The following is a 24349-nucleotide window of genomic DNA, read 5'->3' on the forward strand; positions in this document are numbered from 1 at the left end:
TTATGTTAATGTATAGCAGAAACCAGGCTTCGCTGGTGGCTCAGATAGTAAAGAATCCACCTGCAATGCAGGAGACCTGGGTTCAATCTCTGGGTTGGGAAGATCCCCTGGAGGAGGGCATGGTAACCCACTCCAGTATTCTTGCCTGGAGAATCCCATGGACAGGGGAGCCTGGCAGGCTACAGTCCATGGAATCGCAAAGAGCCGGACACTACTGAGCGACGATGCACACACGCGCACACACATAGCAGAAACCAACACAATACTATAAAGCAATTATCCTCCAATTAAAAATGAATAAACGTTTTCAAAAAAAGGAACATTATCCAGACAAGGGGTAAGGGAGCAGCATAACAAGATAAAGGAGCAGAGATTCCAAAATGAAAACAGATAAAGAAAATGACTCAAATGTTGATTCTCAAGGACAATAGGAAAGAGAACATTCTTGTGCCAGAAGCAAGCAATCACATGCATGCTAGAGTGCAAAACAGGGCACAAGTTTCAAGAATTCTAGAAAAACATGGAAAAGAAATTATACTTAATAGTTTTCAATATTCTAAAAAATGTACAGGGAGAAAAATCAGCCTTTTTATTTCATTTTTGTCCTCTTTTTCTCTGGTGGGGCTTTATTCCTGAAGGTAACAACACTTTGGAAAAAATTCTAAGTCAGAATATAGAAAAATATTTCTTAATTTCTTTAAAAAAAAATAGGTTTCACACAATGATTACTTTTAGCCTCTCTATGCACTTTAATTCAAGTTGGCTGCCCTACTTAGGATGTCTTTTGCAATAACTAGCATCTTCCCACCAGTCCTCTAGCTCTAAATCCAGGTACCTTCTCTATTTCTTTCCAATGGAGCAGCTCACAAGTGCGAGTTCACAGTGCCAATGCATTCTTTGAACTTCTGATGTGAAATAACCTCTTTGATCTCTGAAACACCATAGCACCATTATATATATTTTTTATAATACTTAGGAAGTTCCATTGTATTCAGTAATTTGTATACAAGTTTCATCTCTTGTACCAGATTATAAGGTTTTGGGGGCCAAAACTGTCTTATCTTGGTAGACTCCACAGTAGCTAGCACAGTTGTACTTGGAAGGAAAAACTTGAGAAGAAGAATGGGGGAAGGGGAAAAAAGAAGGGAAAGAAATATAAGATCCAAAATATAGTAGAAGGAAGGAAAGTACAGAGTTACCCCCCCAGGGGCGGGGGGACATTTGTGGGTCTATTTGTGGTTTCAAATGTCCAAAAGACTGTACAAATAGTACTGACATGCACCCTAGGGTCCCTAGGAATTCAGCCTCAGGTTACTAGGAATTCAAAATAAGAAACATAAACTTTATAACTATTTATGAATATAGGCCAAACCCTCCTTTTTTGGCAGCAAAGAAAGGATAAGAGATTAGGGAAATGACTAAGATTTAAGGTAGAAATCTCTACTCATAACAAACACAAACATTTCAAAAGCCCTAAAATGAGTGGTAAAACCAAATAAATGGATTATTCAATTAACAGACTGTATCAATGGATTCTGCATAAATCTTTTCAAAAAGCTAGGGAAAAATGTGTTTTGAATATCACTTTGATTCTATTTCCTTGAATTAAAATAATTTCTCATCTGTGAATCCAAAATCTATGTTTTCTCCAGACATAAAAATACTTACCATCTTCCTCAGGCAACTCTTCCGGACTAAGTTCTACCAATTCAAAGCCATGTTTGATACACCACTCTTGAGCTTTCTGTCGGTTTATACCTAAAATAACATGCAAAAGATTCTTCAGAAGCAAAAAAAAAATAAAACATGAATATTGCTGCAACATTCTCCACAGTCTCAAAGTGTTAACCTTGAATGTCAATGTTATTCTAAAGGCATCCAAAATAAATTAATAAAAAGATGATTTTTCAAACCCCAAGTGTTCATTCTTAAAAAATAAAATGTAAATACTACAAAGTTCTAAAGAGAAAAAGCTGAAGATATTTTTGTAAGGCAGTAAAATCATACAAGACATCCCGCCCTGAGCTAAGGAGACCCATGTTTTGTTTACCAAGAAATGGCAGACATGCGTACCACCTACTGGTGTGCCTTACCGTTCTCAGACACTCTATCGCAAACCAAGATCATCACCTCAGGTAACCATGACTCTGCCAGAGGAAGCCAGGAGGAAACACTATCAAGACCAGATTTCTAGAGGGATAAAAAAAATATACAAACAAAAACAGAAAAAGAGACATTAAGAGAACTCACAGAAAATGCAAAGGGGAAAGAAAAAGCACAAAGTAATTTTTTATTCAAGGTCCAAGGAAAACAAAATCTTACTTGTGTGCTGTCAAAGTAAACCACAAATGCTTGGACAGACTCTGCAATCTCTGCGGTGACGAGAAATTTGTTTGGCACCACACACAGATTGATATCTGCTGAGTAGTATTTATTATCTATGGTCCAGGGATAAAACCTCACAGCATCGTTGGCAGTCACTTCCACAACAACATCTTCTGTTCCAAGAATATCTAAATAAATGGCACAACATTACCATGGAAAGTGCAAAATCAATATACACTGGTCAAGCTTCTCAGTAAAATACCATATTAAAAAGGCATTTACTTCCGCTGCTTCTTTTTACGCAAGGATTTTGAAGTTTTCAAAGGGGATCCCATTTATTGTGCTATTTTCTTCTTTGATAATTTGACTGTAAGAGTGACATAATTTAATTCAATTAATTGGCATTTTTCTTTATGAATATAAAAACTAGGGAATTCCCTGAAGGTCCAGTGGTTAGGACCCTATGCTTCCAATGCAGGGGGCATGGGTTCAATCCCTGGTCAGGGAGTTAAGATACTACATGCCATATGGCACAGCCAAAAAGAGAATATGAAAACTACTGTGACTAGATTAGACAATACTAGAGCACAAAATAGTCATCTAACAAAACACCTACTAAAGAGTGTGTGGACTGTTGGTGGGAATGCAAACTAGTACAGCCACTATGGAAAACAGTGTGGAGATTTCTTAAAAAACTGGAAATAGAACTGCCATATGACCCAGCAATACCACTTCTGGGCATACACACTGAGGAATCCAGATCTGAAAGAGACACGTGCACCCCAATGTTCATCGCAGCACTGTTTATAATAGCCAGGACATGGAAGCAACCTAGATGCCCATCAGCAGATGAATGGATAAGGAAGCTGTGGTACATATACACCATGGAATATTACTCAGCCGTTAAAAAGAATTCATTTGAATCAGTTCTAATGAGATGGATGAAACTGGAGCCCATTATACAGAGTGAAGTAAGTCAGAAAGATAAAGAACATTACAGTATACTAACACATATATACGGAATTTAGATAGATGGTGGCGATAACCCTATATGCAAAACAGAAAAAGAGACACAGAAATACAGAACAGACTTTTGAACTCTGGGGGAGAACGTGAGGGTGGGATGTTTTGAAAGAACAGCATGTATATTATCTATGGTGAAACGGACCACCAGCCCAGGTGGGATACATGAGTCAGGTGCTCGGGCCTGGTGCACTGGGAGGACCCTGAGGAGTCGGGTGGGGAGGGAGGTGGGAGGGGGGATCGGGATGGGGAATACATGTAACTATATGGCTGATTCATGTCAATGTATGACAAAACCCACTGAAATGTTGTAAAGTGATTGGCCTCCAACTAATAAAATAATATTAAAAAAAAAAAAAATAATAAAAAAAAAAAAAATAAAAACAAAAAAAAAAAAAAAAAAAAAAAAAAAAAAGAGTGTGTGGAAGAGAAAAAATAACAGTTACATTTATTTTATTGCTTACGTACTTCATGGAAGCTCAAAGACTAAGAAAAGTCAAGAATATTTAACTATTCTGTACTTACTACAAGCTAAAAGGAAGATGGCAGGAAGGCTAATCTTTAACAAGATGAAAGGGCTACACACAGTCCCTAGACCAAATGCTGACACATTAATTCAACTAATAAAATAAAAGAATGGATACTGATAAATGACCCCATTCCATTTATATTCAGCCTTGTTCAGATTCTTTGAAAGCCAATTCAAATTCTTGTTGACAAAGATACTTTTGGCAAATTTCAATATAAAAGAGCCAAGAAAATTAAATGATTTAGGAGAGAACCAAATCTTTCAGAAATTCATGTGTAGTAAGGGTATAACTTTTAAAATTCTTAGAGTAAAAGCCAAGTCAATGATGAACAAATATAGGTGTAGTCATTGGACCATTAGGGAGCCTTTTGCTTCTATAAAGTCATACAACATTTAGAACTGGAAGAGACATCAGAAACTGTTCTAACCCAAACTCCCATCTCTCATACCCCAAACCACAATCTTCATTTTACACAGATGTAGAAAATGAACTTAAGAGATCTAAAATGACATGCCACTAACTGGGTTATTATAAGAATATAGAGCAAAATGGCCACAAACTCCTTTTTAATACATACTAAGATGAACACATATATGGGCCTCCGAGGTGGCTCAGTGGTAAAAAATCTGCATGAAACGCAGGAGGCAGAGGTTTGATTCCTGGGTCAGGAAAATCCCCTGGAGAAAGAAATGGCAACCCACTCTAGTATTCGTGCCTGGAAAATTCCAACGACAGAGGAGCCTGGCAGGCTATATAGTCCATGGGGCCGCAAAAAGAGTTGGATATGACTTAGTGACTAAAACAACAACAAGGTGAACATACAAAACATTCCTCAAGAAAAAGAACAAAGCAGGAGGCATAACCCTCCTAGACTTCAGACAATATTACAAAGCTAAGTAAGGTGGCTCAGACAGTAAAGCGTCTGCCTGCAATGCGGGAGACCTGGGTTCGATCCCTGGGTCGGGAAGATCCCCTGGAGAAGGAAATGGCAACCCACTCCAGTACTCTTGCCTGGAAAATTCCATGGACAGAGGAGCCTTGTAGGCTACAGTCCATGGGGTCGCAAAGAGTCAGACATGACTGAGCCACTTCACCTCACTTCACTTTACAATAACCAAAATGGCAAGACACTGGCATAAAAATAGGCATATGGATCAATGGAACAGAATAAAGAGCCCAGAAATAAACCCACACAACGACAGTCAATTAATCTTTGCAGAGGGCAAGAACATACAATGGAGAAAAGACAGTCACCTCAGCAAGTGGCACTAGGACAGTCGCATGTAAATCAATGAAGTTAAAACACACCCTCACACCATTCACAAAAACAAACTCAAAGACTTACAGGTGCAAATATAAGACACCATAAAACTCGCAGAAGAAAACACAAGCAAAACACTCTGACATAAATCGTACCAATGTTTTCTTAGATCAGTCTCAGTTCAGTTCAGTTCAGTTGCTGAGTGGTGTCCGACTCTTTGCGACCCCATGGACTGTAGCATGCCAGGCCTCCCTACCATCACCAACTCCCGGAGTCTACTCAAACTCATGTCCATTGAGTCAGTGATGCCATCCAACCATCTCATCCTCTGTCGGCCCCTTTTCTCTCACCTTCAATCTTTCCCACAATCAGCTCTTTTCCACTGAGTCAGCTCTTTGCATCAGGTGGCCAAAGTACTGGAGTTTCAGCTTCAACATCAGTCCTTCCAATGAATATTCAGGACTGATTGCCTTTAGGATGGACTGGTTGGATCTCCTTGCAGTCCAAGGAATTCTCAAGAGTCTTCTCCAACACCACGGTTCGATAGCATCAATTCTTCTGCGCTCAGCTTTCTTTATAGTCCAACTGTCACATCCATACATGACTACAAGAAAAACCATAACCTTGACTAGATGGACCTTTGTTGGCAAAGTAATGTGTCTGCTTTTTAATATGCTGTCTAGGTTGGTCATCCCTTTCCTTCCAAGTTGTAAGCATCTTTTAATTTCATGGCTGCAGTCACCATCTGCAGTGATTTTGGAGCTCCAAAAAATAGTCAGCCACTGTTTCCACTGTTTCTCCATCTATTTGCCACGAAGTGATGGGACCAGATGCCATGATGGTTTTCTGAATGTTGAACATTAAGCCAACTTTTCCACTCTCCTCTTTCACTTTCATTAAGAGGCTCTTTAGTTCTTCACTTTCTGCCATAAGTGTGGTGTCATCTCCATATCTGAGATTATTGATATTTCTCCAGGCAATCTTGATTCCAGCTTGCGCTTCATTCAGCCCAAAGTTTCTCAAAATGTACTCTGCATATAAGTTAAATAAACACGGTGACAATATACAGCCTTGACATACTCCTTTTCCTATCTGGAACCAGTCTGTTGTTGCATGTCCAGTTCTAACTGTTGCTTCCTGACCTGCATACAGGTTTCTCAAGAGGCAGGTCAGGTGGTCCAGTATTCCCATCTCTTGAAGAATTTTCCACAGTTTGTTGTGATCCACATAGTGAAAGGCTTTGGCATAGTCAATAAAGTAGAAATAGATGTTTTCCTGCAACTCTCTTGCTCTTTCAATGATCCAGTGGATGTTGGCAATTTGATCTCTGGTTCCTCTGCCTTCTTTAAAAACAGCTTGAACATCTGGAAGTTCACAGTTCACGTACGGCTGGAGCCTCACTTGGAGAATTTTGAGCATTACTTTACTAGCATGTGAGATGAGTTCAATTGTGTGATAGTTTGAGCATTCTTTGGCATTGCCTTTCTTTGGGATTGGAATGAAAACTGACCTTTTCCAGTTCTGTGACCAGTCCTGAGTTTTCCAAATTTGCTGGCATATTGAGTGCAGCACTTTCACAGCATCATCTTTCAGGATTTGAAGTAGCTCAATTAGAATTCCATCACTTCCACTAGCTTTGTTCATAGTGATGCTTCCTAAGGCCCACTTGACTTGACATTCCAGGATGTCTGGCTCTAGGTGAGTGATCACACCATCGTGATTATCTGGGTCATGAAGATCTTTTTTGTACAGTTTTTCTTTGTATTCTTGCCACCTCTTCTTAATATCTTCTGCTTCAGTTAGGTCCATACCATTCTGTCCTTTATTGAGTCCATCTTTGCATGAAATGTTCCTCTGGTATCTCTAATTTTCTTGAAGAGATCTCTAGTCTTTCCTATTCTGTTGTTTTCCTCTATTTCTTTGCACTGATCACTAAAGAAGGCTTTCTTTTCTCTCCTTGCTATTCTTAGGAACTTTGCTTTCAAATGGGTATATCTTTCCTTTTCTCCTTTGCCTTTTGCTTCTCTTCTTTTCACAGTTATTTGTAAGGCCTCCTAAGATAGCCATTTTCCTTTTTTTGCATTTCTTAGATCAGTCTACCAAGGCAATAGAAATAAAAGCAAAAATAAACAAATGGGACCTAATCAAACTTACAAGCTTTTGTACGGCAAAGGAAACCATAAATAAAACTAAAAGACAGCCTATGGACTTAGAGAAAATATTTGCAAATCATGCAACTGACAAGGGTTTGATTTCCAAAACATACAAACAGTTCATATAAATGAACAGCAACAAAAAAAAAACAGCCCAATCAAAAAATGGGTGGAGGACCTAAACAGATATTTCTCCAAAGACGACACACAGAAAAGATGCTCAACATCATTAATTATTAAGAAAATGCAAATCAAAACTACCATGACCACCATTAAAAAGGCTGTATATTACAAATGCTAGAGAGGGTATGGAGAAAAGGGAACCCTGCTGCACTGTTGGGAGGAATGTAAGCTGGTGCAGCTACTGTGGAAAACAGTATGGAGGTTCCTCAAAAAAATAAAAATATAATTACCATATGATTCAGCAATCCCACTCTTAGATATACACCCAGACAAAATTATTATTTGAAAAGATACATGCACCCCTCTGTTCGTCGCAGCACCGTTCAGGACAGCCAAGACACGGAAACAACCTGAACGTCCATCAGCAGATGCGGGGACGAAGATGACGCGGTGCCTGTGCACAGCGGAACGCAGCCATCAAAGAAAGGAAACGACACCATGTTCAGTAATGTGGGTGGACTAGAAGCTACCATACCACAGGACTCAGGAAAAAAGACAAGTACCATACGATGTCACTCACACGTAGATTCTAAAATATGACACAAATGGGGGGTGGGAAAGAGAGCGCCTGGGAGTCTAGGATTAGCAGATGCAAACTGTTATATACAGGGTGGATAAACAAGGTTCTACTATACATAGCACAGGGAACTATATTCCACAGTCTCTGATAAACCACAAAAGAAAAGATTATGAAAAAGAACATATACATATATATGCATAACTGAATGACGTCGCTGCACAGCAGACATTAACATCATAAATCGTCTAAACCTCAACAAAATAAATTAAAAAAAAAAAAATTCCTCAAACTCACAATTAGCAGGACACAGAAAACTGGAAGTTAAATTTAAAATTCCAGACCTAGGATTATATATTTGGGACATTGCCATAGTTTCTTCTCAACAAAGATATGTAGAAATTGCTGAGTTCCCAAACTGCTAGGAAGAAGATATAATATATAAAACATGTATGTGCGAACATGCATTCTTTCATTAGTAAACTTCATCATGTGGTTATTAAGAAGAACAGGCCTGCTTAAAATAAAACTTTTTAATTATAAAAAATTAAATTTCAAATAAATTTAGGAATTTACCTTTGCCGTAAGGCACATTTTGAAACTAACTTTCTAAAATTTTTCACCAAAACTAGAATTGTTATTCTCATATTAACAGAAGGGCTATGCCACTATTTGAAAATCAGAGTTTACCTTGTCTCTTTAAGAAATCAATAGTTCTTTCTGCTTAATTTCTATCTCAAGTTATAATCTTTTATTAATTATCAATAATGCCATAGTGGTCCCGTAATGGACATTATGACAAGCACAATTAAGAAATGAGCAGCAGGAAGAACACATAAGTTACTAAAATCAAAGATTCTGCTTTCATATAAATGTCTCACAGAATAAAAAACAAAGAACTCTTAGATCAAAGTCAATGTTGCATCCAAAACTAACATTTCAAACTTCAAGCAGGTGGTACAGCAATATGCCAATAAAAGCACATATGGAAGAACGCAAACTGAACCAAGGGGTGCGGCAAAAAAAGTATAAACTGATTTTTTTTAGGGGCAGGACAAGCCACCATATGGAATCAGTCTTCATTCATGAGTACTTTTTTAAAATAATGAATTGACTTGTTTTTTTTAAACTGGGGAAGCTAAAGGAGTACAGTGATGAACTTACTTGTTAAGTGTTGTTAAGGGGAAGGAGAAGGAGCCGGGGACCAGTATTCCTACCAGCACCACAGCCAGTTCTTGATAGTTCCTAGATTGGTTGTAGTGTTAAAACACTGGAATATAATATGGATTACATTTTTTTTCAAATCAGTGTCTTCAACTAACATGAAAAAATTAAATCAATGAGGACGTCATATACTTCACAAACTGCAATACAGAATATTTGGATCCATTTAAGATGGTTCATTTTATTAATAAATGTCTAGAATACAAGAGGACAAACAATGTTACTCAGAGCTCCTAAAATTCCAATTACCTATTGTCACTGATTTTCAAACAAGAAGGTATTTACTTAACACGTAGAAAGAAGTTCTTTCTTTCTCTTTTCTCTATATTAGCTGAGAATAGAACCAATAAGTTGGAAAAATGAATTTCACCTTTCAAAGATTCAGGAGCTGAGTGGGTTTTTTGTTTTGTTTTCATTTGTTGCGCTGTCTAAAACAATTTGATGGCTCAATTTACTTATCAGATTTTTTTTTCAACATTTTATGTCTAATCAGATACTTTCAGCAAAGCTGCATATGGGCTTTATTATCACATCTGTGCCATATTAGAACCAGAGAGAGAAAAGTGAAGATTGGCTCATTCTAGTTCTTATCATCAATATCATAATGTAGAGTTTAATTTAAAAAATGTAAATGCCTACACTAAACATAGCTTTTCTCCTTCATCTTTTATATTTGGTTTCAAATGTTTAACGAGTTTATTCTTTTCCAAATTAAAGCAAAAACCACTCAAATGCTGGTGTACATGGCTAAGAGTTTATGGAGATAGTCAGTATAATTCACTCATTTCCAGATAAGAAAACTGACAACCAAAAAAAAAAGCCACCTGCCTAATAGGAGCAGAGCCTAAGACAGCGTCCAGGTCACTAGCATCTCTCCTACTCCACTATGGTACATTATACACTGCAATATCTAGCATCTGGGCTAAGTCACATTCAGGTGTCTAACAGTCACAAGCTAAAATCAACTATGGGCCTAAGTATCCTCCGCCTTTTCACAAAAACCAAAAACAACAGCCAGAATGAGGATACCCAAACACATGAGAGATGCAACTAACCCAGCAGAAAACTGTCTACGGGTTTGGGTATTTACATGTCAAAAGTGAGTCACAGTGATCTTGTGGGAGTTTTTTGCCAGACAGACTTTCTAGAAAAACCTGCCATGGTCTCTCTTCTTTGCCCTTCATGCATGCTAGGTTGCTTCAGGTGTGTCTCACTCTTTGTGACTCCATGGACTGTAGCCTCCCAGGCTCCTCCGCTCAAGGGATTCTCCAGGCAAGAACACTAGATTGAGTTACCATGCCCAGGGGATCATCCCAACCTAGGGATCAAACCCGTGTCTCTTAACACCTCCTCCATCGTCAGGAGGGTTCTTTACCACTAGCACCACCTAGGAAGCCCTGTACCCTGGGAAGCCCTGCACTCAACTGGATTTTGATGGATTCAAAATGATGCACACACGCAATCAAGAGCAGCGTTTCCCTCCTCCTGGAGGATGATGGCCTGTCTCATTCACACTGCCGGCAGCCACCTGGTGGAGCTGTAATACATCATTTTTAAGAGACAAATACTAGGTGATTAATTGCTGGGTCTGTTACTACAAGTGGTTTCACAGCTTAAAATAGTTAATTCGTAATGCTTTTAGATGAGAAGTTAAATGTCAAATTGGTTCCAGTAGCAAGTATAAACCTTCCCCCCAGCTTTAAGCACAGTATAAATCTCCCTCCCTGGTTGAGAAACTTACACAGCCATCATTTCTCCAGAAGCTCCTACTTATTTCTCACTTTTGGGGGAATTTATTTCCCCTACAGTCCCTCCCACACAGGAAGGCAGTGAAGAGATTCAAGAGTTGAAGAGAACTGTAAGAAAAGTTTCAGTCCAGCAACTCAAAAACTCCTTCTGCTTCTTGCCCCTCTTTGTACTACTTCCTATCTTTTCTGATGTTCCTTCCCTCAGAAAAAAGTATAAATTTGAAAAGGAATCATGAAAGAAAGGAGGGAAGTAGCTTTTTGTGGTTTAGAATCAACAAAAGGTAATACTCTCTTTATCGTGAACTAAGAAGCAGACTGAAGATCCAAGGCAAATTTCTCAAACAGCACAAATATCCAATTTCTTACATACATATATATAATCTTTACGTTACTCCTTTTCTCCCATCTACTCCAGCCAAAAAAGATCAAATTAGTGCACTCGAGGAACTGATACTCTTTTCGAGTATTCCTAACTCCTTCAGTTGGACAATTAAAGACACTTTTGATACCAGTAGAATTAATGGGCACTTAATTAATCATGATATTCTTTGTGAAGAGCTGTCCAGTGGTTAAAATCTTATTTTCTATGCCTTGAGGGAAGTGATAGCTGCCATTTCAAATCAAGATGATCCTTCCAGAAAGCAGAACTCTTCTGAGAATACACTTAGTTTTACTCTTTCTCATAGACCTGAAACTGCCTTTGCAGCCGAGGACTGTAACCTCCACCCCAACACCAGGGTCTTTCAAGGTGCACCCTACTCCGGGGACCCACATTTGCTTCCTTTCCCTCTGAGATGACAGTACTGCTAACCTGAAAAGGCCAGGAAAAGGAGACAGCACAGCCCCAGGGTCAGAGGGACCTGTATCTGAACGCTAGCCCTGGGTGAGAACGGCAAATTAACCTCTCTGTCAGCTCCTCACCTGCAACAGGAGATAAAAACACTCCTCAAATGGCACCTTGAAGATTAAATAAAACGCTACACAAGAAGCGCAGGTGGGCTCCGGGCACAGAGCAGACCCTCAGTAAGCTCACGTCCTCCTCCCCAGCTCGGGGTCCTCACGTGTGACAGCTCTCCTGACTCTAGGAGGATGTCACACCCGCGTTGCGGACAGTGCCTAAGAAACATCACAATTAGGAAATAACCACCTCCCTTAAGCCTCCCTGGCCCCTCCCTCCCCAAAGGCAGCCTTCTTGAATTTTTCTTTTCCATTGTTACTGTGCAGACTGAGACAGAAGAGAAAGCAATTAGGAAAATTATAGGAGGCAGTGGAGTCTGACGTCAGCTGAAGGGGAAAGCAACCATTATGAAAGAAAAGGATTGAGCAAAATGTGATTCGGGAAAATATATGACAGCCAGGGTTTTCATTAACCAGAGAGGAGGAAAGGCAGAAATCTTTAAAATTCATAATGGCTCTCTGCTGTTGCAACCAGTGACCATTTCATAACCACAATTTCATGAGAACGTTGTATAAGGTGGGTGCTGCTCTGTCAGAAACTCTGTAGCTGTTATTAACTGCCAGATTATTCCCCAATCACTAGGAGTAGCTCATACTGCTGCAGTGGAAAGGGCCTTTGGAGCCTGTGTGCCATTTACAGGTTAAAACTGCAGGGTTAGGGCTGGGACTTTACAGAGACAATGTCGGGAAATTCTTATCTGTGATTCTCTGAGTAATCATCCTGCAGCCTCCTGGTACACATAAATGCAACATCTGTCTGCGTGTAGATGACAGCTCCATCAGTGGAGCAGTATTAAGTGACTGAGAAGAGGAACTGGACTGAGTTAAAGCAACATATGCCTGCTTCAACAAGAGTACAGCAATTCCGGTTTGCTCACAACACTTAATTACCTCTTCCTCACACAGTCCTCTCTGGTCACTCTCTAAACTCACATTTCCATATGCTTTGGGGCTTAAGTTTTAAAAGCTGAAGCAGAGGAAATCCAACTCAGTCCTCCTCCTTTTCCTCAAGTTCACTTTCTTCCAATACCCATCTGGAAATGGTTACCACATCTTCGTGTTAAAATAACTGGGACAGTTAGGGAGTTTGGGATGGATATGTCCACACTGCTATATTTAAAATGAATAACCAGCAAGGACCTATCCTATAGCACAGGGAACTCTGCTCAATGTTATGTTGCAGCCTGGATGGGACAGCAGCTTGGGGGAGAATGGATACATGTATGGCTAAGACCCTTTGCTGTCCAACTGAAACTATCACGACATTGTTTATCAGCCACACCCAACACTAAACTAAAAAGTTCAAAAAAAATAAATAAATAGGGGTGGGGGTGTCTCTGCTTGTCCATGAAAGAGCAATATGCACAAAAGAACATAATGAAGCTAGCAGGTAGAGGAGAGAGATTATGGAGGAGTGCCTTAGGAGGACCAAGGAAGAACCACCAGCCTCTAAGTTTCATGGGCTTCTTGCAAAGACCACTTTATCAATCCCAGTGGCACAGCTGACAGACAACTCCTACTTACGCTTGGGGAAAGGAGGGGACTCCTTTGAATCCCATGACTATTCTCACAGCGTGAGACACGTATCTAAAGCAGTGACTCTTCACTGGGAGACGACCTTGCCTCCAAGGGGCATGCCAACATCTGCAGACGTTTTCAGTTCTTGCAACTGGGGAGATGCTACTGGCACCCAGCGGGCAGAGGCCAGGAACACAACATGCAGGGTGGCCCCACACAGCGGAAGATCACTCGGTCCAAAATGTCAACAACGCTGATGCTCGGAAACCCTAATTTAAAGCAAAAGAACTTGTGGCACTGACTTAACTGTATTCATGAAACGAAACAGAAGTGTGGAATGCACAGCTGGTTTTATTCTTTCTTACAGAACTGAAGCTAGCCTTTTACAGCCAGGCACAATAACCTCCCACCACAGACATAAATACCATTCATTTGCATCTGATCAAAAACCTATCTTAAAAAAAAAAAAACCTATCTTAAAAGTATTTTTTAATTCTTTTAACCACAAAAATTATCCAGCAATTAATCTTAGATGTTTTGAAAATAATTTATAAATGAAGAACACGTAAGCCTGAACAGGACAATTATGAGATGAAAATAATTTTTATACTCAAATGGTAATTTTCATAAACAAGCCAGCATCAAGTAATTAGACTTCATACCAAAAATACTGATGTCAGCTCAGGTTAACAATAGAATCTGCAGCAGATGTTAATTTATTCTGAAAGAAGGTAAACATATTTGAGATGAAACTGTCAAAACAGAATAAATTCAATGAAGAACATTTATTCTGTATGCATGCATTGAAAATAAGCTTGGTCCAATGAAAAACATTACAAAGGTAATAGACCCAACATCCCAGTACCCAAAAGGTTCTTCAAAACAGGCTAAAATCATAACTGGACAACACACAAAGGATTATAGAAAAAGTAAACTATGATATCAATAAATTGGACTTCATCAAAATTTTAAATGTCTGCATTTCAAAAGATACCATCAAGAAAACCAAATGATAAGCCACAGAACAGGAGAAAATATTCACAAATTACATACATGATAAGGAATTTTATCTAGGATATATAAAATACTCTTACAACTCATTAATAAGAAGATAAAGGGTTTTTTAATGGGGAAAAAAGTAAGATATGTAAACAACCCAAGTGCCCATCAACAGACAATTGGTTTACAAAGATGCAGCATACATATATAATGGAATATTACTCAGCCATAAACAAGAATGAATATTGCCATTTGCAGCAACATAGACGGATCTAGACGATATTACACTCAGTGAAACCAGAGTAAGACAAATATTATACGATATAACTTATATGTGGACTCAAAAAATAACAACGAATCTATACACAAAGCAGAAATAGACTCATAGAAAACAAACGTGGTTACCAAAGCAGAGATGAGAAGAGACACTAGGAGCACAGGGTTAACAGATACAGACCACTACACATAAAATAGAGACAAGACAGCACCGGGACTATATTCAGTATCGTATAATAACCTATAATGGGAAATTATCTGATATATATATATAACTGAATCACTTTGTTGTTTAACACAACACTATATTGTAACTCAACTATACTTCAATTTTTTAGTTTATTTTTTATTTTTTTCAACTATACTTCAATTTTTTTAAATGAGCAAAAGATCTGAATAAACTTTTGACCAAAGATATACGAATGGACTATATACACATGAAAAGATTCTCAACATCACTAGTTACTAAGAAAATGCAAATTAGAACTACAATGAAACACTACCTCACCCCCACTAGAATGAAACTGAAAATACTAATTGACAATACAAACAAAAACAACTGTTGTCAAAAATGTGGAGAAACTGAAACTCTCATACATTTTCCCCAGTGGCTCAGAGGTAAAGAATCTGCCTGTAATGCAGGAGATGCGGGTTGATCCCTGGGTCAGGAAGATCCCTGGAGAAGGAAATGGCAACCCACTCCAGTTACCTTGCCTGGGAAATCCCACAGACTGAGAAGCCTGGCAGGCTGCAATCCCTGGGGTCACAAAAGAGTCGAACACGACTAAGAGATTAAACAACAACATACATCGCTGATGGGAAAGGTAAAGTGATACAGCCACTCTGGCAAAGTCCAGCAGTTTCATAAAATAATACAACAGTTTCTTAGAAAGTCCATAATGGCATTCATATTATTATTATTCATACCATTTGTTCATAATAGCCAAAAAGTGGAAACAACCAAATGTCTATCAACTGATGAATAGGTAAACAAAACGTGATCTAGCCATACAATGGAATACCAAGTACATGCTAAAACAGGGATGAAACTCAGAAACATCAAGCTAAGTAAAAGAAGCGAGGCACAAAAGACCACGTACTGTATGATTCCTCTTATACAAAACGTCCAGAAAAGGCAACTGTAGGGTGCTGGGAGGTGTATTAGTGGTTGCCCAGAGCTGGGGCTGGGAATGAGAAATGACGGCTAAGAGGTTTTCTTCTAGGATGACAGGAATGGGCTACACTTAAAAACAGGTGGATTTTATGGCATTTAAATTACACCCCAATAAAGGGGCTTGGAAAAAAATCATGGAAACTGGGAGACAGTGCTCTCACGTTATGGATAAGGAAGGTGACAGGCACAGGATTTAGACCCTGAGAACAATGACAGCACGTGTAAAGACAGTTAAGTGTCTGTGGGATGAAAAATTAACTTGCTTAAAGTCAGGTAGCTAGGAAGTGGGTAGAACTCAGTGCTCAACTCACAAACGTTTTCCCCACAGAAGTCCTAAAAACCCCAGCAGAATTCAGACAGAATGGTAATTCTCTTGTCAGCATAACAGTGTTGTTTATTACCAAATGATCCTGCTCATTTTTCTGCTCTAAGCATACTGATTTTGATTCAGGTACGATACTACTTTACCCCTGTGCAGAACCAGCTTTCAGGTCTATGTAGAAAATTAAACCTAAATAGGTCATTTGTTACTGAACCTGAAATATCACAAAGGCTCTTGAAGAGTTTCACAACTATCCTCTCTGTCTTAATATACCTTAGTCTTGCTTCCTGGATAAGTAATTATCAGGGAAGTGTTTGTACACTGGCTCCCAAATAAATACAATGTCGTGTCCAGGATTCTCATTCTTGTCAGACATATTTAAAACAACTTGCATATTTTTAGCTTAAAAAAAAATGGTTTCATATCAGATTTCATTATTTACTGAGTGTCACTATTTGCTAAGGAATTACTCAGGGCAAAAGGCAGCAAGTTCTTTAACCCAAATGACCACTGCATACCTTCTGGATGTTTTTACCTTTTGCTGCACAAAAACAAGCCATTGCATGGCCCAGAAAGAAAGCTCCGAGTCTTGACACATTCAGGATGCAATACTCTCAGCATCATGAACAGTTTTATGCAACATGGTCTGATGTGTAACACTTCCCCACTGCTGTTCTCGGCCTGTTCCCCAACCTCAGTTACTGGAATGCCACTTACTGGGAAGACAAACACCTTATAATCATTTAACTCATCAACAATGGCTAAAGGATTAGTCTTAACACTTCATACAAATTCTCTACTCGATGGATTAAAAAAACAAATTGGGCACCAACAGAGGCATTTTCATTTATTATTTAACTTACCATAGTTCATCTACTAAGGCTCCAACTATCATGAAAGAAAAGGTATAAACTTATTTTGAACCATAAAAGTTGTCAATGTAGTAGTAAAATCTTCTACTGTCATTTCTTCTGTCCCTCAATTCACCTTGAAGACATACAACTCTGGTCACCAGGAAGTTCATCAGATTTCACACACACAAAGGATAGAACTGAATCTTGGCTCCCCAACTTTTATGACCTAAACAAACTTAGAAAATCGCAGTCTCTTTGAGCTTTAATTTTTACATACAACTATACACACACACATACACAGACACACAGAAAGATAACATGAACGTGTTTTAAGTCCCTTTGAGTCTGGAGAGGATGTGAACTTGTATTTAATCTTAAGGTTGATGATTTAATATTCCTCATTTAATAAAGATAAGAATCTTGAGCCTTCTTTCAATGTTATTTGAAAATTAAATATATTAAGTATTACAGTTGAAAACAAATCAAAGTTCCTCCACTATCATTTGAAATCATCCTTGTGGTAAATCTTCCTGGCCCAATCTTTCTTCCTTTGAGGAAAATACAGACTCGGAAATACACAATCCAATCAAAGACAGAGTTCTCCTACCACAACAAAATAAGCAACTTGGTTAAAGCAAAGATTATTACTTATTCCCAGAGTAAACTAAAAGGCTCTATTCAAGCTCCTCAAGCTGCTACAGAAAAACCTAAATTAGAAGTCACAAGTTACTATCCCTAGTCTGTTGCTAGATAACCTTGTCTAAATTGTATAATAGCCCCTACCCCAAATTAGGAATGTTCTCTTTAGAAAATTACTTTAAGATCTTTTGTGAACCGAAAGAGTCTGATAGACCTAGGACAAACTCCCAGTTCACAGAATGAATACTTCCCAAAGCAGCAGTGGGCAGTCTGATGGCCAGCTTTGCCTGTATAATTCCCCAAAGTCTAGTTCATCCATCTTATAATTGAACTACCTGGTTCCACAGTTTTAGAAACCTGAGGACCAGCAGATTGTTTCTATGGGTAAAAATGCATCTGAATTCCAAACACAAAATGTCAGATTCTTTACTACAAGTGAAGTGTCTACTGAAACTTTAAAATGGGGCTTGATTCTTCAGTTTTCAAAAGATAAACATGAAAAAAAAAAGTATTATATAAACTCTGATGTTTTTGAACTGTGGTGTTGGAGAAGACTCTTGAGAGTCCCTTGGACTGCAAGGAGATCCAACCAGTCCATCCTAAAGGAGATCAGTCCTGAGTGTTCATTGGAAGGACTGAGGCTGAAGCTGAAACTCCAATACTTTGGCCACCTGATGTGAAGAGCTGACTCACTAGAAAAGACCCTGATGCTGGGAAAGATTGAAGGTGTGAGGAGAAGGGGACAACAGGGGATGAGATGGTTGGATGGCATCACCGACTCTATAGACATGAGTTCGAGCAAGCTCCGACAGTTGGTGATGGACAGGGAGGCCTGGCGTGCTGTGATTCATGGGGTCGCAAAGAGTTGACAATAACTGAGTGACTGAACTCAACTATATAATCTAACATAAAAATAACCAATACTTAGAATTTTACATTTATAAGGGATGCTGTTAGACATTATCTGGAACAATACTTTAATTTTAATGTTAATTCTACACAGCAGAACTGACTAATACATACAATGTTTGTACTAGGGTTCCCTCAATTGAGGGGAAAAAAATCCAGACACTGTTAAAGACTATTAGGCATGTGCATGCTCTATTTAAAATACAGATGCTTTGGGCAATGATTTTTTTCCTCCACTCAGAATTAAGACTCCAACCATTCTAAACGGAAATGCGAGCATATTTTAAAAACTTCTTTTAGAGTTAATCTTCTCTCTTCAATGCCACCACCTTAAAATAGTTCTGATTGCTGAAGAATTTCAACATATTTCATTCGCAAAGCCCATGCACACAAATCCCGAAAGAGAACATATCCTCCACACTTGGTTCTTCAGCAATCTAGACAACTCGCCAAGTGCTTCTGAGCCACAGTTTCTTCATTTGTAAAATGGAGAAAATCTGACTTTGTTAATTCACGGGAATACAAGAACCAAACTGAATTATGTGAAAACATGCTTGGGAAGACTATTGATATACACAAAAATGCTTGATGTTAAGATTTCCAAATTCCCACATTTCACAGGAAGAAAACAATTTTGCTCCAAATGTTTAGGTGTAGAACCTAAACAGCTTACAGTTGCTAAATACGCATTACATATATTAAAACCAAATTTGATTTTTCTATCGAAAGTTTCTTCTAGGAAAGTAGAACAAGATGTTAAGACTTAGGTATCTACTAATACATTTTAATACTTTCCCAGGTGGAGCACACACTTTGACCACATCCTTCCTGAAGACAGGAAAAGTCTCTTAGCAATCATTTTAGCTACAGTAACTGGCTTCCCTGGGGGTTCAGTAGTAAAGAATCCACCTGCCAGTGTAGGATACACCGGTTCGACCCCTAGGTCAGAAAGATTCCCTGGATAAGGAAATGGCAACCCACCCCCAGTATCCTTCCCTGAGAAACGCCATGGACAGAGGAGCCTGGCGGGCTATAGTCCATGGGGCTGCAAAAAGAGTTGGACACGGTTTAGCGGCTAAACAATAAACTGGCACAGAGACTAGCTCTGTTCTTAATATCAGAATACACTTTTCCAGAATAAATGTAAAATGTTCGTATAAACATATGTAAGGTGGAAAGATGTCTGGCCTGGGGGTACAGACACTTGCTCGCACACCACATATAGCCTTGCACAAGTATCCTGAACCTCCATTCCCCTTTAAAAATCTAAAAGGATAAGACCCCTTTTAACTGATGTCAGATACCTACCCAGAAAACTGCACATAAAGCCCCTGAGTGACAAAATGAAAAAAGCTTCTCACAAGTCCATACTTTACCCAGAGTGATTTTTATTTCAGGAATACTTACAATAAACTTGGTAATTTGGTTAAGAAATATTTCCCATTGTTGGTTAAAAGCAATGAAATAGATCAAATGTTGAAGGAAAGAAACTGGAGAAAGCCGAAATGTTCTTCCTAATGCATGGAAAGAAACCAAATCTTCCCAAAAAAGTAAATTAAGATTCAGTCCAAAATCTTATGTCACTGAACACTTAACAAAAGTCATTCATTATAGTAGTCTCCATCTTTTATGCCAAACTTAGACTCAAACTGTGATGAATCCATCTTTAATTATGATAAAACAGAATCAAAACTCAGCAAATACTACATTGCACTGTTACCATGGTTACCCAAATCATTAACCTGGGTAAAATCTCTCTTTTATGGTTCACTTTTACTTACTCAACTAATCTCTTCATTAATTGTTTTTATTTTTCACTATAAAACATTAATGGAACCACAAAGGAAAGGTTATCTAATTTTAACATAGAAGCTATCCAAGAAACATTTTATATACAGAAATAAAGTGAATTGTTTTACAGGATTTATTTCATTTCCAACGATGCTAATATATTTTAAAGAAGTACAGTATTACCATTCACCAACTACAGGTAATCAACTCCTTCAAGAAATGACTGTGTCTGCAAATTCTTAAACTGTTAGGGGAAACACTGACTGCAACTGCCTGCCCTGGGCACGCAAGATAGTACCACTTGCAAGCTTATCTTAGGACAGCAGGTCCTGAAAAGGAATGTATAACTAACAAAATATCACCAACTGGAAGAATTGAGGAGAGGTCAAAAGAAGAGAGGAGACTCCAGTCCACATGTCCTACCAACCTCCCAGAATCTTCCTCGCTGGACTCCATCTTCACTTCACTAAGCGATGCACTCGCCACCGGGAAGGAAAGAGTCAGACAGGTTGGCCAGAGACAACCTGGAAACTAAGTCCATTACCATGAAACATTAACTATGAGCCATGCGGCAAGGCGGCTCTGCTGGGTCCCCTGGTCACCCTGCTGCTCTCTGCCCGGGTGCCCCTCCCCAAGAAAGTCTCTCGATTTGTCAGCATGTGTGTCTCCTCCGACAATTCATTTTTCCGAGTGTTAGACAAGAGTCCACTCTCGGGCCCTGAAGGGGTCCCCCTTCCTGCAACAATGGCACATGATAGCCATGAGAAAACAATACTTTCAAGACTGACTTTGAAAGGACTTCTATGTATCAAAAATGGAAATAAAAATGCATATAATTCTCTTGGGAATTTAAAGAAGCTTACACCAAGAAGCTTAAGAATTCTTAGCAAATTCGAATACGCTCTCTAGATGTAATACATAATGAAAATTAATTTACAATGTAATGGTAAATTTTTACAAATGAAAAATATGAAATATTATATGAGAATAGTATATTTTATATAAATATATTTATAAAAATCATATGCCTTAAATGTTATAAATATATAACTTTATATGTTTATATAAATATATTTAATATTTCAGATACAATATTTGAATTTTTATATGTAAAATAATAAAAATATAACATGCTACATATAAAATGTTAAAATGATTATATCAGGATAAAAACTGTATATATTGGAAATGCAATTACCATTTAAAATCTGTGCATTGGGGGAAAAAACTGAAATAAATGCACAGGAATGTTAACACAGTATTTGTATTTGTGTGATGAGACCCTGGCTGTCATTTTCTTTTCTCCATTATGCTAAATCTTTTTTAATGGACTATGCACTACTTTTACAATAAAACAATTTTTAAAAAGAAAGGAAATAAATGAGAAGGAGCACTGCTGAGAGGTAAGGAAATGGCATAATTAAAGCAGCTGGTTACCATTTAAAGTATAATTAAACTTTTACTCTGGCAAGGAACTTTTTAGGAGATCATAAATGATAACTAAGTTATATAGTATTTGTGCTGGAGAGACACCCTGCCTAATTTTGTCATTTGACAAGTACAACGAAAAGTTACGTTTATATGATGCTTTATAGTTTACCAAATGCTTTCAAAATGTCACATCATCTATCCTTCAAAGAATCCCGTGAGACAGATTCATAAGACCCACTTCAGGTCTTCCCAAGTGGCGCAAGTGGTAAAGAACCTGTCTGCCAATGCAGGAGACAAAACAGACGCGGGTTCGATCCTTGGGTCGGGAAGATCCCCTGGATCTCCGCAACCCAGTTAGGTATTCCTGCCTGGAGAATCCCAAAGACATTCGAGACTGGTGAGCTACAGTCCATGGGGTCGCAAAGAGTCGGACAGACTAAAGCGATTAGCACGCCCCACTTGCAGGATCAGAAAACCGAGGGCTAGAGAGATAATGTATTTATTAATAGTATTTACCATTTACCGACTGATCACTCAAAGTGTTAAGCACAACAGTCATGTGAAAATTATCACCACTTTACAGATCAGAAAACTGAAGGGCATAGGTTACAGCTGAGAGTCACCGTTCTGACTCGAAGCCACAATTTGAAACAGAGGAGTCGAGTTATAATCAACTTTGCGGAGTCTTAGTGGAAGAGTCGAGCCCAATACCCTATGCTCTCTCTACTCCACTGGTCTCCCCTCCTCGCCTACGATTCTTTGAAGAATGACTTAGGTTGACAACCACTATGGGAGTCTAGAGAGAAAAAGACCAGGTCCAGTAATAACCAAAAACTAACGCTGGCGGAGGGCCTGGTCTCAGGAGGAAGGCAAGGCAGTGAATAACAGAACGGAGGGGGCAAGTTTAACAAGTCTTAACATATACACATTGGGCTGGGGGTGCAGAGGAACAACAACATAAATCACGAATCCTGCACCTGACGCTCGCGTTCCTAGGTTCAATTCCTAGAGAGCCTTTTCTGTTCACCTCAACTGCTGCCCGCCGACAACCCCTGGGTTGAGGTCCTACTTAACAGAAAACGCTGGAACAAACCCCACGGTGGGCCAGGCAGAAACAGAGAAGCAACGAGTATTGTAGCTAACAGTGGACGGGGAACTAGGCACCGTGACCACATCTGAGCGGCACCCGAGGGGCCTCGGGCCACCACCGAGGGGAGAAAGAGCCCAGCGCTCGCGGCGAGGACCGAGACCCCGAGAAGAGCCGCGGTGCTGGGACTGCCGCCCGCCGCGGCTTGTCCTGGGGCTTGGAGGCCGGCCCAGGAGCCTGGCTACTCACGTTGCACTAGCCGGTCTGCGGAGAAGGTGGAGGAACAGCTAGTAACGAGCGCGCAGGGGACGCCCGCAGCCATCTCTGCGCCCGCGAACCGGTTCCTTCCCGGAGCCACTTCCGCCTTGGGCGATACCACGGTCGCCGGCGCGCGGGGGAGACGCCCAAGGAAAGCGCATTCTCAGAAGGCACGGCCGGCCCTGCCTCCTCCCCGCCCCCTCTTCCGCTCCCGGCGTGGACCAGGCTGGGCTTCACTTGGCGTTGCCATGGGGACGAGCTCCCTCCACTGCAAGTTCCCGAGTCTGGAGACCGCGCCTTCCTGGGGAGGGATCCCCGCCGTGCTGTAGGCATGGCCCAGGAGAAGGAAAACGAAGACCCCGTCGGATCTATCTTAATCCAGGTGGGAAATGGGCCTCTCCTAACCCTGTCCAGCTAGAACCCTTCCAGCAAGCGAGGCCCAGCAGAGCCCATCCACTGACGCTTTCCCACTTAACGTGCCGCTGCTCAGATTGCCTCCAACACCACGGTTTAAGGAACTCCCAAGTGTGCCAACCTAGACCTCTCTCGCCAGCCTCACACACCTCTTGAGCCTGACCCTGGAGGTTGCGCGGTCGAAGTGCGACCAGTCCGCCTCTGGTAAAACTCCAGGACGATACACCCCACTGGGACCTTTACTTTGGAAAAATCCATGTTCCACAGGCACCATTTTTAAATGTTATATTCTGAAAATTTTGATCCTACGATGTAAGGGAAGTGGAGGAGATACAAATCAGACACGTATCTGGGCGGAAGTTGAAATAGGTGAACTGCTTTTGATCTCCTGCATTGCAGGCGGATTGTTTACCAGCTGAGCTACAAGGGAAGCCCTGCTTTTCTTAAGTACCCCAATTTTTTTCGCTCTAAAAGCCCCTTGCATATAATGGAGTTCTGGGGAGGTAATGCACACCACGGTGATTACAGTTAATAATACTGTATATTTGAAAGCGGCTGAGTAAATCTTACAAGTTCTCATCACAAGAAAAAAGTTGTATTATAACTTTACATGGTGATGGATGTTAACTAGCCTCACTGTGGCAATTATTTAGCAATATGTACAAATATTGACTGATGTTGTCTATGTGAAACTAATATAATGTTTATGTCAGTTATATCTCAATAAAAAATAATAAAAATTCCTTACTTGGGAAC

The 24349-nt window shown here is 39.6% G+C and overlaps 2 protein-coding genes across 4 annotated transcripts in view; one reads left to right on the top strand and one right to left on the bottom strand.

Annotated features, from left to right (window-relative positions):
• The window catches only part of AAGAB (alpha and gamma adaptin binding protein), a 77388-nt gene extending 54092 nt beyond the window's left edge, over nucleotides 1-23296 (bottom strand). For all 3 annotated transcript variants that reach the window (XM_065941400.1, XM_065941399.1, XM_065941398.1), the window contains exons 1-4: nucleotides 23171-23296; nucleotides 2323-2513; nucleotides 2094-2190; nucleotides 1669-1758 (exon numbers count right to left, since the gene is read on the bottom strand). In XM_065941400.1, the coding sequence (XP_065797472.1) occupies nucleotides 1669-1758; nucleotides 2094-2190; nucleotides 2323-2513; nucleotides 23171-23243 (451 nt within the window). In that variant the 5' untranslated portion in view covers nucleotides 23244-23296. The remainder of the gene's footprint in view (nucleotides 1-1668; nucleotides 1759-2093; nucleotides 2191-2322; nucleotides 2514-23170) is intronic.
• A 138-nt stretch (nucleotides 23297-23434) lies between these two features.
• Nucleotides 23435-24349, top strand: part of LOC136172034 (IQ domain-containing protein H-like) — an 81368-nt gene continuing 80453 nt past the window's right edge. Inside the window, exon 1 of the mRNA XM_065941157.1 lies at nucleotides 23435-23561. Coding sequence (XP_065797229.1) covers nucleotides 23511-23561 — 51 coding nt within the window. The 5' untranslated portion in view covers nucleotides 23435-23510. The remainder of the gene's footprint in view (nucleotides 23562-24349) is intronic.

The sequence above is a fragment of the Muntiacus reevesi genome, chromosome 7, assembly GCF_963930625.1.
Source record: "Muntiacus reevesi chromosome 7, mMunRee1.1, whole genome shotgun sequence".
In the NCBI taxonomy this organism is placed as follows: domain Eukaryota; kingdom Metazoa; phylum Chordata; class Mammalia; order Artiodactyla; family Cervidae; genus Muntiacus; species Muntiacus reevesi.